The sequence below is a fragment of the Vipera ursinii genome, assembly GCF_947247035.1.
Source record: "Vipera ursinii genome assembly, chromosome: 1".
Lineage (NCBI taxonomy): Eukaryota > Metazoa > Chordata > Lepidosauria > Squamata > Viperidae > Vipera > Vipera ursinii.
Window position 1 is genome coordinate 66,249,808 of NC_139512.1, and position 15,782 is coordinate 66,265,589.

Here is a 15,782-nt window from a genome sequence, read left to right on the forward strand (position 1 = left end):
TTCCTCTCCTTTTGCTTCCAACTGTTCACTATGTATGCAGAACACGTTGATTCAGAAAAAAAATAATTTTATATCATTTGCCATTGAATGTAATTTTACCTCATATGATTTCTGTATTCCTACTAGTAGTACATTTCAGTTTGCAGAGCCTACCTTGGGCAGCTCCTTTTTAGCAATGCTCAGCCATACTTTCCTCCGGCGAGCATTTAATTGTTCAATGGATAAATGCTTTTTCTTAGACCCTGGTGGGGGGGTGTCCTGAGAAAACTTGGCAAAAACTTTGATCTGGTGGTGATGGCGTCGTGGTGACTCCTCAGACGAAATGTCTTCATCCCTTCTTTTCTTTTTTTTCACCTTTTTCAATTTTGCTGGAAGAGGGCAGCACACAATATAATCAGTTTCCTTCCATAATCATTTGAATTCATAGCATTAACTTGCAGCTTATGAATGTATTCCATCCAATAATACATTTGCCCAGACTAGGTCTGAGGATCTTTTACCAGCTTCAGTGTGATTTAGTATGTCCAACTCAATCTCTAGCATTTGAAAGTTCTTTTTCACTTTACATGCAAGGTTTTATTAAGATATTGATAACTGCTTTGAACCCCCAGTAATAGTAGCATCTATAGAAGGTATGGAAGTAAGAGAAAGGAATATACAGCTAGTAAAATTTCACAGCCTGGTGGCAAATACGTGATACAAATCAATGCTTAGAAACGAGTGAGTTAGCATAAAGATGCACCTTTTAATTTTTTTTCCTCTTTCAACTTCTTTTTCTTCGGCCCTATGAGATGACGCTGTTGCTCGTAATAAGGGTCATATGTAGACAGCAAACCTGTACTGTAATACTGATACTGCTGTAACTGAAGCAGACATAAAAAAATTACTTTTTTAACATTAAGGCCTAATTAAGTAAGAAATATAGCTTGGTGGAAAGTTCAAGTCACTTCAAGATTGTTTTTAACGTTTGATAATTATTGAGTATATTAACATGACACGCTTAGCTATAAAATGGTAAGATATAATACAAAATCTGAGGAAAAGAATAGAAAGAAATACAATGCCTTTCTTTTAGTGAAAAGGCTGGTTTTTGTAAAAAAAAAAAGAAAAACCAGTTACTGTATAATATTGGGCCAGGGTCCCTCTCAACCCAACCTACTAGACAAGACTGCTAGGGGGATAAAAATGTGGGATAGCCCCATCTATGCTGCCTTGAGCATCTTAGAGAAAGTGTGGGATATAAGAATATATCTACATAAGCAGGCACAGCCAATTAGGTCTACTCTCCACTATAGTTTGCAGTTGATTAATTTCTTTCTGGCGTTTTTTTTTACCTCTTTATCTTTGCTGTATTTATTTTGATGCAGTTTTTTGTACTTGTGCAATCGCAGCATATTGTGAAGTTCTTCTCTTGAAAGAGTGAATTCTTCTCCTTCCCCATCTTCATCAGCTACTGATTCACTGTCACTGGAGTCATCACTCAGGAGAACGCTCTGCCAACGAGATCATTTCAATTTTCAACAACAGTGAGCAAAATGACCAGAACAGGAAATAAAAATTTCTGAAACAGGCCAATGGGATTAAAGCTTCTGAAAAGGGGGGGGGGGGAACCTAACAACATTTATACACATAGAAAAGTTTCACGGTTTAGCATTTCCTACTGTATCTTCCTCCACCACAATATTAACCATCATGAAATCTTTTGAGGCTGCTTCAGCGAATGGTGCACACATAACATTTCTGATTTCTTCCTTTACTGCTTTCATGTATACATTTTCTCAAAATCACTGCCAGATAACCTTCATTTTAGCCTTAGGAACATCACATTTCTGTTATCAGTAAAACATTTCTTGCAATGTTTTAACAGTGACCTGTTCTATATGGTCAGGCAAAATAGACTATGAAATTGACTTGTTGAAATTAAAAATAGTATTAATCCACACGTCTTTCTGGCCAACAATGGGTATGGACTCTTTTCTACAAATTTGCATTGGCATACAATGTTAGTAAACTCTTGACAGATCTACCCTATATAGGTAGTCCTCAACTTATAACCATTTGTTAACAACCATTTGAAGTTACAACAGCACTCTATGGCCAGCCCTAACACTTATAAGCATCCCCATAGTTACATAATCAAAATTCAAGTGCTTGGCAACCGGCAAGTATTTACAAGGGTTGCAGTGTTCTGGGGTTACGTGATCAGCATCTGCGACCTTCCCAGCCAGCTTCTGACAAACAAAGTCAATGGAGGAAGTTGGATTAGCTTAATGATTGCACGATTCCTTTAGCAACTGCAGTGATTCACTTAAAAACCGTGGCAAAAAAAGATTGTAAAATTGGGTACAATTCACTTAATAACTGTCTTGCTTAGCAACAGAAATTCTAGACTCAACTGTGGTCATAGGTTGAGGACAACTTATAATCATGTAGATGTTCCTCACCCTCAAACCCACCCACCCACCAACCAACCACCCATTTACCTAAGCTACAAATACATTGTAGAGAATCAGCAAGCTATGCTTTCTTTAAGTAGTGGTGGAAGGAGCTGCTATCATCTGGACTGCAGTGGGAAAGGAACAGAGAATAAAAGGGAGCAATTACGTTGTTCACTTCTGCATATGGAACAATAAAGCTGAAAGAATAACATGGCCACAGACCATCTCACTGCTGCTTGGTAAACCCATTAGATCAGCAAAAAAGGAAGGAAAAGATGGGGATTTTTCACCTCAGGTTTAGCATGGCTGAGTACAATTAGATGGAGGAGTAAAACCAGGAAATGGACACTAGAAAACCTGGGGGCGGGGAGTTCTGAAGGAAGCTAACATATCAAAACTGGACGCTGTGCATTACAAACCTTGAGAACATGAGTAGAATTAATGGAAGATTAAAAAAAACCTTTAACTTTTACCACTTATAAAATGTAAGAGCATTTTTTATTTTTTTTAAAGAAAATGTTGCAGTTTTTAATAGATTGTAAGTTTATAGATAGATCAGAATAACGTAACAGAAGGATCACTAAGAATAGATTTGGATTTCAGTAACAAAAACTCACCTTTAGCCATTTTCTGCTTTTCTTCAATTTGGAAAAGTTATATAGACTCCCTTTTTCTGTTTTTGGCTCTGTTTAAAGAACATATCAAAACACTTATATTGTGCAAACAGTTCAACGTAATGATACTTTCAACAGAGAAAGCATTTACTCCAAACTGAATTACCATTGAATCATTTTGCAATCTGAACTACAAAAAAAAGGAATCTTCTGATTATGTCTGTTAGCCTATAAGCAGGTCACATTTTCGATGAATTATTAATCAAACCCAATTGCTCCTGGATCCAAGTGATATGCAAAACTAGCCCACATAATTATTATCCAAGGCAAACTAAAATTATTTTTAAAACTCTCTTACCAGATTGTAGCACTCCATTGAGTGAATGTGTGTTTAACATTCCTGAACTTCCTGCTCCGGAAGGTTCTCCAAGCAATGAGGTTGCAGGCTCTTCTTTCACTTGCATCAAGGGACTCCCAGGCTGAGGAAGCAAAGGATTGTCATCCAATCCATCCTCACTTTCATCACTACAAGAAAAATAGAAATATACATTTTAGCATAATAACAGGGTTAATGCTGTAAAAAATAATTATGCTACAGAGCAACTTTTCATTTTCCTCATCTCTAACACCAGGAGGTGGTGAAACTGACTTCAAATCCTGTGGATACACTGATGTAATGCAGGTATTTTGGTAATAAAATGGAGTGGTTTGCCATTTCCACCTTCTTGGATGTTTTTTCAACTTTAGGTAAAGGTTCCCCCGCGCACGCGTGCTAGTCGTTTCCAACTCTAGGGGCCAGTGCTCATCTCCGTTTCAAAGCCAAAGAGCCAGCGCTTGTCCGAAGATGTCTCCGTGGTCATGTGGCCGGCATGACTAGACGCCAAAGGCGCACGGAATGCTGTTACCTTCCCACCGTAGTGGTCCCTATTTTTCTACTTGCATTTTTACGTGCTTTCGAACTGCTAGGTTGGCAGAAGCTGGGACGGGTAACAGGGGCTCACTCTGTTACGCGGCACTCGGGATTCGACCCGCCAAACTGCCGACCTTCTGATCGACAAGCTCAGTGTCCTAACCCACTGAGCCACCGTGTCCCAATTTTTCCAACTTTAGTCTAGCCTAAAACCCTGATATTCTCTATGGTTTCCAAATACTAACAAAGCCCAATTCTGTTTAGTTTCCATACTTATAATTGTTGCCACCGCCTGACACTCTATCCCAAGGGTACTGGTGTGGGGCCCATTGGGAACCTGGTCTTGCAAGCGGCTGGCAAGCATGTGAAGCTCCATTTGCATGTGCAAAACTATCCCCACTCCCCACTGCTGCTGGTTCATGGATCAGAAAAGGTTAGGGACCACTGCTCTAACCCTAGACGGATATAATGTATTAGATGTCTCATTAAGATAAAATCAAGTATGATTTTATAAATATTAACATATTTAAAATACTGTTATATAAAGTACATTTTTCCACATTCGGTATTGTATAGGAATTTAAGTTCTGTATATTTTTAATTTTCTTCCATTTTTTCTAAAAATCTTTTTTATTCTTCCATGATTTCAAATTTTCCAGTTCACATTAGAAAACAATTTATGACTCTGGCAAACTTAGTATGTATATTTTAAAATACCCTATGCTTTCAGAACTAAATGAAAAATAAATACATACACATGGAGCTCATTTGCCCCCATTACTGAAACTTATGTTAGGAATTAAAATAGTTGGAATATGAAATGTCTGCTTTTTTAACTGAGCCCACATCAAAACGGTTTTGATACCTGGATGCAGTCCTATTGAAAATGGCAGAAGTCTGTCGTAAAAAGTGATCCAACCGCAGAGCTTTCTCCAAATACCGCAGATAGAGAGGTGTTGCCAGCTCTGTGCAGTTGCCATCCTCTCCTGAACCCAGCTCTGAGGCCATAGAAAAAAGTCTCTCTTCATGCAAAGATGTCTCCTAACGCACAGCTGTTTCAAAACAGAATGTAGTAGTTTAACATATCATTCCTATTTTCTGAATTTTTTTTCAGTGGTGGGATAAAATACATTATTTTCCTACATCACATTTCACACACGGCAAGCCCAAACAGAATATAGTTAAGAAATCAGAAGTTGCAGAATTGCACACTTATTCTACATAAAATTAATTCCACCTGAAAGAGAAAATATGGAGAGGGTGCTGGAATAGGCAAGTAAATTACATCCTCCCCACATGTATTTTCCTGAAGAAAAATTATTAATATCCAATTATTTATATTCTCGTCAAATCACAAATTATAACCCCATAAAATTGTTTGCCATATCGTTTAAATGCATAGTGTGATTTGTACATCTCCCTACACAGGGGTTGCATCCTATCTATTTTAGGCTTATCTTTTGCCTCCAGTATCACAACAAACAAATCTGTGCTTTAATGGAATTGCGTTCTAATCTCTGGTTCACATAGTGTGGTGGGATGGTTTGTTGTCACTGTGTGTTGGGGGGAGAGAGCACGGGGGGAGGTTCAGCTAATCTCAATGTACACATGTTGTACTTTGACAATAAAGGTTTATTATTATTAAATACATTTCTAAAAAGTCTCCTATACTACCACTCTTTCATATGCCACTGACAGCATTATCTTGATATGGATCGCAAGTGAATTTCTGAATCCAGTTGCAATGGCTAATGACAAGGACCTAATTACATGAAAACAAATAGTTATAGCAGACTGAGGATGTGCATAGACAACAAAAGCTAGTCTATAATATTCCACTGTTGGATGGTTACCAAGTATAATCTATCTCATCATTAACTCAGAGTCAAAAAGACTCTATGTGCATCTCTTTTGTGTTTTTTCTAACCCAGGGCTTTTCAACCTTTTCACCCATTGTACCACTTTTAGGATATGGCAACATCCGAGTACCACCAGTTGCCTAGCTCCAGCCATCTCTCGCTTAAGCTTGTGCGGTGCTGCCACCAGTTCAGCTCATTCCCGTCCCCCGCTACCACTTTTCTAGGATGGTCGCGTACCACCTGCCAGGTGCCAATGCACCACAGGTGGTACCCATACCACTGGTTGAAAAGGCCTGTTCTAACCAACTGAATTTAGTATAATAAAAATGAAACCAGACAATTGACTGAATAAATAGTGGATGGTATGATACAATACAATAAACCTGTTCAGATTAAATTCTCCCTGAAAAAAAATCTGGTATCTTTGGGTAATCTCAAAAGTGTTTTTCAGAATACAGGTAGACCACAACTTACAACAGTTCATCTAGTGACCATTCAAAGTTATAATGGCACTGAAATAAGTAAGCTATGACCATTTTTCACACTTATGACCATTGCAGCATCCCCATGGCCATGTTATTTATATTTGAATGCTTGACAACTGATTCACATGTATGACGCTTGCAATGCCCTGGGGTCATGGGATCACCTTTTGCAACTTTCTGCCAAGCAAAGTCAAAGGGGAAACCAGATTGACTTCACAACCGTGTTACTAATTTAACAACTGCAGTGATTCAGTTAACAAATGTGACAAGAAAAGTCGTAAAATGGGGCAAAACTCAAAAAATTTCTGTTTAGCAACATAATTTTTTGACTCAATTATGGCCATAAATTGAGGAACACCTGTAATATCTAATGCCAAAGCATGGGCAGGATATGCAAAAATGTTATTTTTTTAAGAAAACATTTCAGGAAATATAGATGAATTTTGCCATATGACAAATTTATTTCAAGTTTTATTATTCTTTACAAAATTGAAGGCCATTCTGTGATGACTTCTCTTAATACAAAGAAAAGGCAAATCTGTCTTTTTCATTTTCAAAATGATTTCTTCTATTTCTTTTTTCTTCTCTCATGATATATACTGCATTTTACATGATATATATATTGCATTTTTACAAACATTTTCTTCACAGTATAGTGAATTTCTATGTATACTTTGCTTTAATATGCATGTTGTTTGTATGACCTTTCCTTAAATACATGTTATAGTACGTATTAGTGAAATTGCAAACTAGTCTAAACGCGCTAACAATTTTACATATATCGTATATAACAGGGGTCAGCAACCTGAAACAGTGAAAGAGCCACTCGGAACCGGTTCCCTCACAAAAGGAAAAACTGGGAGCCGCAAAAAAATGTGTTCACATGCGCGTACATGCGCGCATGCGCAGAACAGGGTTTGACTGAAGAGTGGAGCCAAGGCGAGATATGCACCTACCCTGCATATTTGAATTGATTGGTTGAACTTTTTTAGTCCCACTTTTTTTTTTTTTGGACTGCACATGGCAGAGGACTGGGAGCCGCAGGAGACGGCTGAAAGAGCCGCATGCGGCTCCGGAACCGCGGTTTGCAGACCCGTGGTATATAACATACAGATGGTCTTTTGTTTAATTGTTCAAACCTGTGACAAACCTGGTTTAACAAATAGTAGTTAAAACCAGTCCTTATGGTTAGAGCTGTCGCAAGCTGCCCGCGGTCGCATAACTACAAGAAGTAGTTGGCTCACGATATTGCAACCTCCCCTCAGTCACATGATTACAATTGTGACTTTCCCTGCTCCTAAGCAAAATGAACGGGGAAGCTAGAACAAAGTCACAACTCACAATCAAGTGAGATCCTCACTTAACAACAGCAATCAGGACTGCTAGAACTGCAACTGCTAAGCAGTGTAGACACATTGTTTTCTGACTTATGACTGAAGTCCCGATTAGCGCCATTAAGCAAGGACCACCTGTACCGACAGCAAATAATAGAATGTGTATAAAACTATTCCTCTGTCTTTCACTGTTGAACAAGGGATGTGATCTTCCAACAGAGTCTGAAGAAGATGAGAAACGAAACGTCTTCTAAGAAAAACAAGAAAATCCATTTGCCTCATGAGAAAACATCTTTGGGACAACTACGACCTGGATGACTGAGAATCTCCATAGTCAACAGAGTCCTATGGAAACCAAAGGCTCTTTGGAAGTTTCCTGATGCTATCACTAATGAAAAGAAACTGGTCTCCCAACAAAGAGAGATCACAACCCAGACTACAGACAACCAGCTTGTACTTTCCATATTTATATAAGAGCCAGTATAGTGTGTTTCGAAGAGGCAGAGGTCAAATTGCCAACATTTGCTAGATTATGAAGAAAAAAAGGGAGATCCAGAAAAAAAAATCATCTTCTGCGTCATTGATTATGCTTAAAGCCTTTGACTACGCAGTTCACAACGAAGTGTAGCAAAGTCTTAAAGAGATGGGAGTACCAGACCTTCTTACCTGTCTCCTGAGAAACCACTATGCGGGTCAAGAAGCAATAGTTAAAACTGGACATGGAACAACTGATTGGTTCAAAATAGCAAAAGGAATATGACAAGGCTGCATACTGTCACCCTGCTTATTTAGCTTATATACAGAGCATATAATGTGAAATGCCAGCTGGATGAATTATAGGCTGGAATTAAGATTGCCAGGAGAAATATCAACAACCTCAGATATGCAAACAATATCACTTGATGAGGGTGAAAGAGGAGAATACAAAAGCTGGCTTGAAACTCAACATTAAAAAAACTAGGACCATGGCATCTGGTCTCATCATTTCCTGGAAAATAGAAGAGGGAAGAAATGGAAGCAGTGACAGATTTTAGTAATGTATGGATGTGAGAGTTGGACCATAAGGAAGGATGAGAGCCTAAAAATGTATGCTTTCAAACTGTGGTGTCCCTTGGATTACAAAGAGATCGACTCAATCAATCAATCCTAAAGGAAATCAACCCTGACTGTTCCTTGGAAGAATAGACACTGAAGCTGAAGTTTAAATATTATGGCCACCTAATGAGAAGAGAAGACTCATTGGAGAACACCCTGATGTTGGGAAAGAGTGAAAGCAAAAGGAGAAGGGGATGACAGAGGATAAGACTGTTAGATAGTGTCACCAATGCAATGTACATGAATTTGGGCAAACTCCAGGACAGTAGAGGAGGGGAGGAAGGCCTGACACTCTATGGCGAAGAGTCGAAAAAAACTTAGTGACTAAACAACAACAAAATAGTGGTTAAAATGCTGAAGCAGGCACCAGGTGCCCCAGGTTCTAGTCCCTCCTTAGGCATGGAAGGGGCTAGGTGTCTTTGGGCTTCCCCTAGATTGGGAAATTGAAAAATGTCTATCTAATAACCCCTAACAGGACCAATGTGGCAATTATGGTCTATAATAGTCAATAAAGAGGCAAATAAAGTCAGCAAAATCAGATGGCAGTTACGACTACTATATTGATGTCTGGCCCTTTTTTATATGTACCGAGGTCACATGCACATAAAAGGGATGGGGCTTTGATTGTGTATGAGACTCATTGGAAAAGGCCCTGATGTTGGGAAAGAGTGAAAGCAAAAGGAGAAGGGGATGACAGAGGATAAGACTGTTAGATAGTGTCACCAATGCAATGTACATGAATTTGGGCAAACTCCAGGACAGTAGAGGATGGAAGGAAGGCCTGACACTCTATGGCGAAGAGTCGAAAAAAACTTAGTGACTAAACAACAAAATAGTGGTTAAAGTGCTGAAGCAGGCACCAGGTGCCCCAGGTTTCTAGTCCCTCCTTAGGCATGGAAGGGGCTAGGTGTCTTTGGGCTTCCCCTAGACTGGGAAATTGAAAAAATGTCTAACTAGTAACCCTTAACAGGACCAGTGTGGCAATTGTGGTCTATAACTGTCAATAAAGAAGCCTTCATCCTGCAGAATCAAAAAATAAGATATGCAGCAAAATCTGCAGTTTCAGACAACTGAGCAGACTTGGCCATTGCACAGCAGGAACTGAAAACTCTAACTTTCATAATTTTGTTTCTACCACAAACTAAAATGTATGCTAAAATGTTTTGGTAAAGAGAAATTTTGAAGGAATTAGTACTATGCACACAGGGATGGATAATCAGAAAAGCGAAGATAATACACAATCAAAGCCCCATCCCTTTTATGTGCATGTGACCTCGGTACATATACAAAAGGGCCAGACATCAATATAGTAGTCGTAACTGCCATCTGATTTTGCTGACTTTATTTGCCCCTTTATTGACTATTATAGACCATAATTGCCACATTGGTCCTGTTAGGGGTTATTAGATAGACATTTTTCAATTTCCCAATCTAGGGGAAGCCCAAAGACACCTAGCCCCTTCCGTGCCTAAGGAGGGACTAGAACCTGGGGCACCTGGCGCCTGCTTCAGCATCATGAATGTCCTTGCTATGGGCTGACTTGGTTATATTAAGCCATAATATAATTTGATTTTCAGCTAACGTATGTTTACAGACTATACTGCATTTTGCTGAATAAATGCATCAAAATGCAATTTATTTCACAGATTGTATATCAACAGGTCATTAATAAACAATAAATAAATCCAGATTGGATCTGCACAGCGAATAAACCATAATTGGCAAGTTAATCTAATGTAATCATTCAGAAACCATGGCTTACATGTTATGGCACAGGATGTGTAAACTAGAGACACCAAATTTGATGCAAAAGTCTAGGGAGCAGCAAAGAAATACGGAAAACTCTGGTTTTTGCTGCCATCTCAAAGGTCATTCAGAACTGTTTAGGCTAGATGCGGTAAACCTAATGTAAACCAGGTCTCTACTGGAGTTCCTTGTGCAGATGGTTGGCCACTGTGAGAACAGACCATACTCTTATTAAAATATTTAGCATATGACGCAGTGCTATACTAACCAAGCATTTGGTTCTAATTAAATGCGAAATTGCATTATGAAGGCTGTAGTGCCTTTCAAAATATTAGCAGGTAACGGACTACCCTCACTTCAGGAAGTGGGATATTCCAGAACAGGGGAGCTGCTACTCTCTTGACCCAGACGTAGTAGGCAGACAGATGCCACTTGGTTCAGAAGGTGGAAAGGACCTGAGGTATAAATTAACACCTTGGACTCAGAAACGATCCAGTAATCACTACAAACCCCATAGTACTAATTATTCTATTATATCACTGTTGACCAACCAGTGAACGGCAGCTTTATTTTGTATGTATTAGCTTCCAACGAAAGTTCAGGGCAGCCCAATGCAGGATGAATGACAGTAATCTGACTGCAAAATATACACAAAATCAAATGACTGTTTCAACCCCACAGAAATTTGGACTACTTGCTCATTTTATATCTCCCTCAGTATAAAATTATTTTCTTTCTTCTTAAAGAATTTTTTTTTAGCAAAGAACTATTATATTTCTTCTTTGGAAGGAAAGACACTACAGTTAGAACATTGTCTCAAGACTTTTACTCTCATGCTGATAGCAATGGCTTTTATCTCAGTTACCAAGTGTAGCAAATTAATATGAATAAAGTTCTATAATTCAATTGAAAATATCTGTAAATTATTGTGTGCTCAATCATCTTTCATAAATGCTCAAGACCCTATTACTGGCATAACAACAACAACAACAACAACAATAATGGAAGGGACCTTGGAGGTCTTCTAGTCTTCTATTAATGTTCTTTAACAAACAAACAAGCACCTATAAGCTAACCAGGACCAAACATCAGCGAATCCAATTCTTATCTAAGCCATTCATCCCTCAACAAGGCACAAGAACCTTGTTAGAACAAAAAGCTGGCAATCCAGTTAATTTTAGCTTCAAAAATCACTTTCAAGGTTTCTTTAATAAAAATTCTGAGCAGTTGCAACTTTCTCTGTTAGAGTTAGTAAAACAGGATCTTTTCTCCAACTGATTATTCACTTCAACTGCCTAAAAGAAGGGACCCACCACTGGGCAAAAAACATACACATGCACAATACAAGGTATCAGAATTTGGGTTTTACCCAAATTGTATCTGTCAGTGTGAAAAAAGGGAAACTTTAAAAGAGCTTAGAGCATTAAGGATGACATCTGAATGGGAGGTCAGGATAATGCCTAACTAATAGTGATGTTCCATGAGGAAGTATTTATCAGGTGTGGATAACCAGACTCACATGTGTAGATTTTGAGCTAACTACTTTATTATGTTCTGCTTACAATACAGGAATCTCTCCAGTCTGGCAGTCTACTCCTGGGAACAAGTAGACAAGGCTCCAAAGTACTTGTGGGGGTCGGACCAATCTCTTGTAGCAGTGCAGTGACTCCAAGATAGCTTCATCCCTCCTCCCTGCCAGGCTGAATACTTCCCCACAATATTAGAATAATGATGGCAAATTTGTTGGACTTGGTGTGTTCAGAAAATGCCTAATTTGACTCTGCTGACACCCCCTTCCACCAGACAGAATAATAATAAGAGCAATAAATTACATTTAAATATATTATTTAATAAATAGATAATAGTATTTTTCCCCAAAAAGGACTACCCCAGGTAACTCCAGGTTGTACAAGGCCTGGAAACCTCAAAGAATTGTCTTGTGTGGCTTTGCAGCCTCCAAAAAAGAGCAAGGAAACACATCCGAATTTGGAGATTCCAGAGGCTTGGTGAGAGTGGGGTCCTCTCACATGACTTCCAGAAAGTCTGGTGGCCTGGCATGTCGCCTTTGATACCCATGTCATAGGTTCATCATCAACATATTAGATACAAGCCAGATAAATGTGTCATTCTTAGATGATGGAGACTAAGCACAATAGCAAGCAACTACAGATAAATAATGTGGTAGGCATTTAGTTAAACAGAGTTCTTAAGGGACTTCCGGTGGCTCCGCAGCGACGGAGGGAGCCTTCCCGGGCTGCCCGCGGCTCAGCTGTTGTTTTTTCGCCCGAAACAGCGTCGATCAGCTGTTCGGGCGAATCCGAAGCCCCCTCCTCGGGAGAAGAGGAGGGGGCGAGCTCCCAGGTAGGGGTAGAGTTCTCCAGGGCCGCCTGAGCTTATGGCTTGGGCGGCTGAAGGATTGAACTCCCCCGTAGCCTGGGCTGCTCCCAGCTGGCCGTCGCCTCTGCTCCTGACTTCTTGGAGCAGAGCCAGCCGTCTGCGACCACCCCTGCCTGAAGGAATGACTATGATTTAAAGGAGCAGGCAGAGCGATACAAGAGGAAATGGTAAAGAGGATTACTATGTTTTACTCTCCAGCTTGATGGACTTTTTTGGATTACAAATCTGAAGTGAAAGTGCGTCATATTTGGTAAAATATGGCGGCTAAACCACCCCCTAAAACTCTTCGGAGTGCTGGAACTTCTCCCGTGCAACAATCATTATTGCAGGCGCTGCATCCTCCTGATGTATTGACATCAAAGGACTTACAAGATGCTCTTGAAAAACATACCCAGGTAATTTTGGAATCAATTAATATTAGATTTGCACAGATGGAGGAGAAATTGGAGAAATTGGAGGAGAGAATGGAGGAGAGGATGGAACAGAAGCTCAAAGCGATGAGGGTAGACATCTTGACTTCAGTGTTTAAAGTGGCTCGGTGTGTGGAAGAATTGGAGGGAAAGCTAGAAGACTTGTCTCAAAAGAATGCTATATTAGAAGCAAAACTATTGGAGAATGAAAATAAAATGGAAAAGGAACTGTGTCTTGCTCAATATTTCCAGATGCAGTTTGCCATTAGAATTAGAGGTTTAAAGGAGAATACTAAGGAAGATCTAAAGCAGCTGGTTTCTGAGGCTTTTGAAATAGTGTTGAAACAGCCAGCATCTGAAATAAAAGGAGGAATGGACAAAGTGTTTCGTGTGAATTCATGGATTGCCAGACAGAGAAAGTTGCCTAGAGATGTGGTGGTATATTTTGCAAAAAGGGAAACTAGAGATGAAGTTATACAAGCTGCTTATGATACTAAAGTTATGATTGCTAATCCAGAAGTTTTGGTCTTAAAAGAAATTCCTCCAAAGATTCTAAGGAGAAGGAAGGATTTTACATTTCTTGTGCAAGAGCTCAAGCAGCGAGATATAAGGTTCAGATGGGAGATCCCAGTGGGGTTGATGGTGACGCACGAAGGTAAAAAGTACCGTTTGGTTACTGTGATGCAAGCGCGTGATTTCTACAATAATGTTTTAAATGCAACGCCATTAACACTTTTGGAAGCTGGAAAGGGATCTGGAGAAGGAGTGCATCAAGAGGCCGAAGATGGTCAGATAGAAGACAACGGTGTTGGAGGAGATCAAGATACAACCTCGTCGGATGAATCTATAAAACAGAGGGTGACGCGTGCTGCTGCAAAACGATCTAAGAAGAGAAAGTAGCAGGAATTGCAGAAGTCTATGGAACTTTTACGATATAGTCAAGTAGTCAAGTAGGGGAGGGGGGAAAAGATTTGGGTGTAGACGCAATATATTTTTATATTTGGTGGTTCTGTGGAAAGGGTGAGCTTTTTTGGATTGTGGTACTGGAAGAGGAACGGCCGATTACAGAAGAGTTGACTTTAAAGTTTTTTGATTTGGGATCCTTGGTTAATTTGGAAAATTATTTGTAAGAATGTTATATCATGGAATGGATAAAATGGATGGAGTTTATTTAGGATAAGTATAGGGTTGAGAAGGGGTTTTTTTCTTCTTTTTCCTTTTTTTTTGTCTTTAATATATATTTAATACTATTAAGGTTTGTTCCATTCTATATAAGCTAGAGAGTGTCCTTTTCTTATTCTAGTTTTTTTATACATATATTTAATATTGTTAAGGTTTGTTTTATCCTATATAAGCTAGAGAGTGATGGATTTTAGAATTTATAGTTGTTAGTATATGGTTGCTTAGGTTTGCTTTTTTTTTTTTTTTTTTTTTATTGAAAAGTTTTATAAAATACAATTTTCCTTTAAAAAAACCCACCTTCCCCCTCCCTCCTCCCCTCCCTACCTCCCCCCTATCTCCCCCCCTCCCCCTCCCCCTCCTCCCTCCCCTACCTCCCCCCCTCCACTTCCCCTCCTCCCCCCTCCCCCCCCCCGACTTCCCAGAGCAAAATACAAGGTATATATCTAAAAGGCAATCATAAACAATCATATACTAACAATTATAAACTCTAAAATCCATCACTCTCTAGCTTGTATATAGTAAACCAATCCTTAATAATACTAAATATATATAAAAAACTAAAATAAAAGAAAACTAGCATCATTCCCATCTATATTCTTCCACAATTCACTATTACCTTAACATATTCTCATTTGCACATTAATAAATAGTTCTTACACAAATTAACCCACATTAACCCACAAAACTTTCTTCCTCTTCCTCTGTAGTAAGTTGTCCATTAATTCCAAATTAAAAAAAAAAAAATCTATTACCATACATAGCATCCCAAAACTTTTTTTTTTTTTTTTAAAAAAAAAAACACAACTACCACTTAACTATAAATATTTTGTGGAAGTTCCATAGATTTCTACTGATCTTATTTTTTTTCCTTTTTTGAGCGTTTTAAGGCAGCACGCGTCACCCTCTGTTCTCTAAGATCATCCAAAAGAGTTGCAGCTTGAACTCCTCCTGTACCCTTCTCGTCTATCTGTGCATCTTCATCCTCTTGATGTTCTCCTTCTCCAGATCCCTCTGCAGCTTCCAGAAGTGTTGATGGGGTTACTTTCAAGACATTATTATAAAAATCATGCGCTTGCTTCACATTACTCAAACAGTACCTTTTGCCATCATACATGAAGCTCAACCCAGCTGGGATCTCCCATCTGAACCTTATATCTCTTTGCTTGAGCTCTTGCACAAGAAATATAAAATCCTTCCTTCTCTTTAAAATCTTTGGAGGAATTTCTTTTAGAACCAAAACTTGTTGACCAGCAATCACAACTTTGGTATCGTAGGCAGCTTGTATAACTTCATCTCTAATTTCCCTTTTTAC

General features: G+C 39.0%; 1 protein-coding gene across 6 annotated transcripts in view; it reads right to left on the reverse strand.

The window, feature by feature from the left end:
- Window positions 1-15,782, reverse strand: part of INO80 (INO80 complex ATPase subunit) — a 95,873-nt gene that overhangs the window by 74,772 nt on the left and 5,319 nt on the right. For 5 of the 6 annotated variants that reach the window (XR_014492855.1, XM_083365790.1, XM_083365788.1 and 2 more), the window contains exons 2-7: window positions 4,828-5,014; window positions 3,411-3,577; window positions 3,056-3,123; window positions 1,335-1,493; window positions 743-863; window positions 154-368 (exon numbers count right to left, since the gene is read on the reverse strand). Coding sequence is in view for 5 of the 6 variants with exons in the window: in XM_083365790.1 (XP_083221916.1) it covers window positions 154-368; window positions 743-863; window positions 1,335-1,493; window positions 3,056-3,123; window positions 3,411-3,577; window positions 4,828-4,970 (873 nt within the window). In the remaining variant the exon portion in view is untranslated. Of the gene's footprint in view, window positions 1-153; window positions 369-742; window positions 864-1,334; window positions 1,494-3,055; window positions 3,124-3,410; window positions 3,578-4,827; window positions 5,015-15,782 lie in introns of those variants that run through there. The other variant, XM_083365792.1, reaches the window with a different exon arrangement.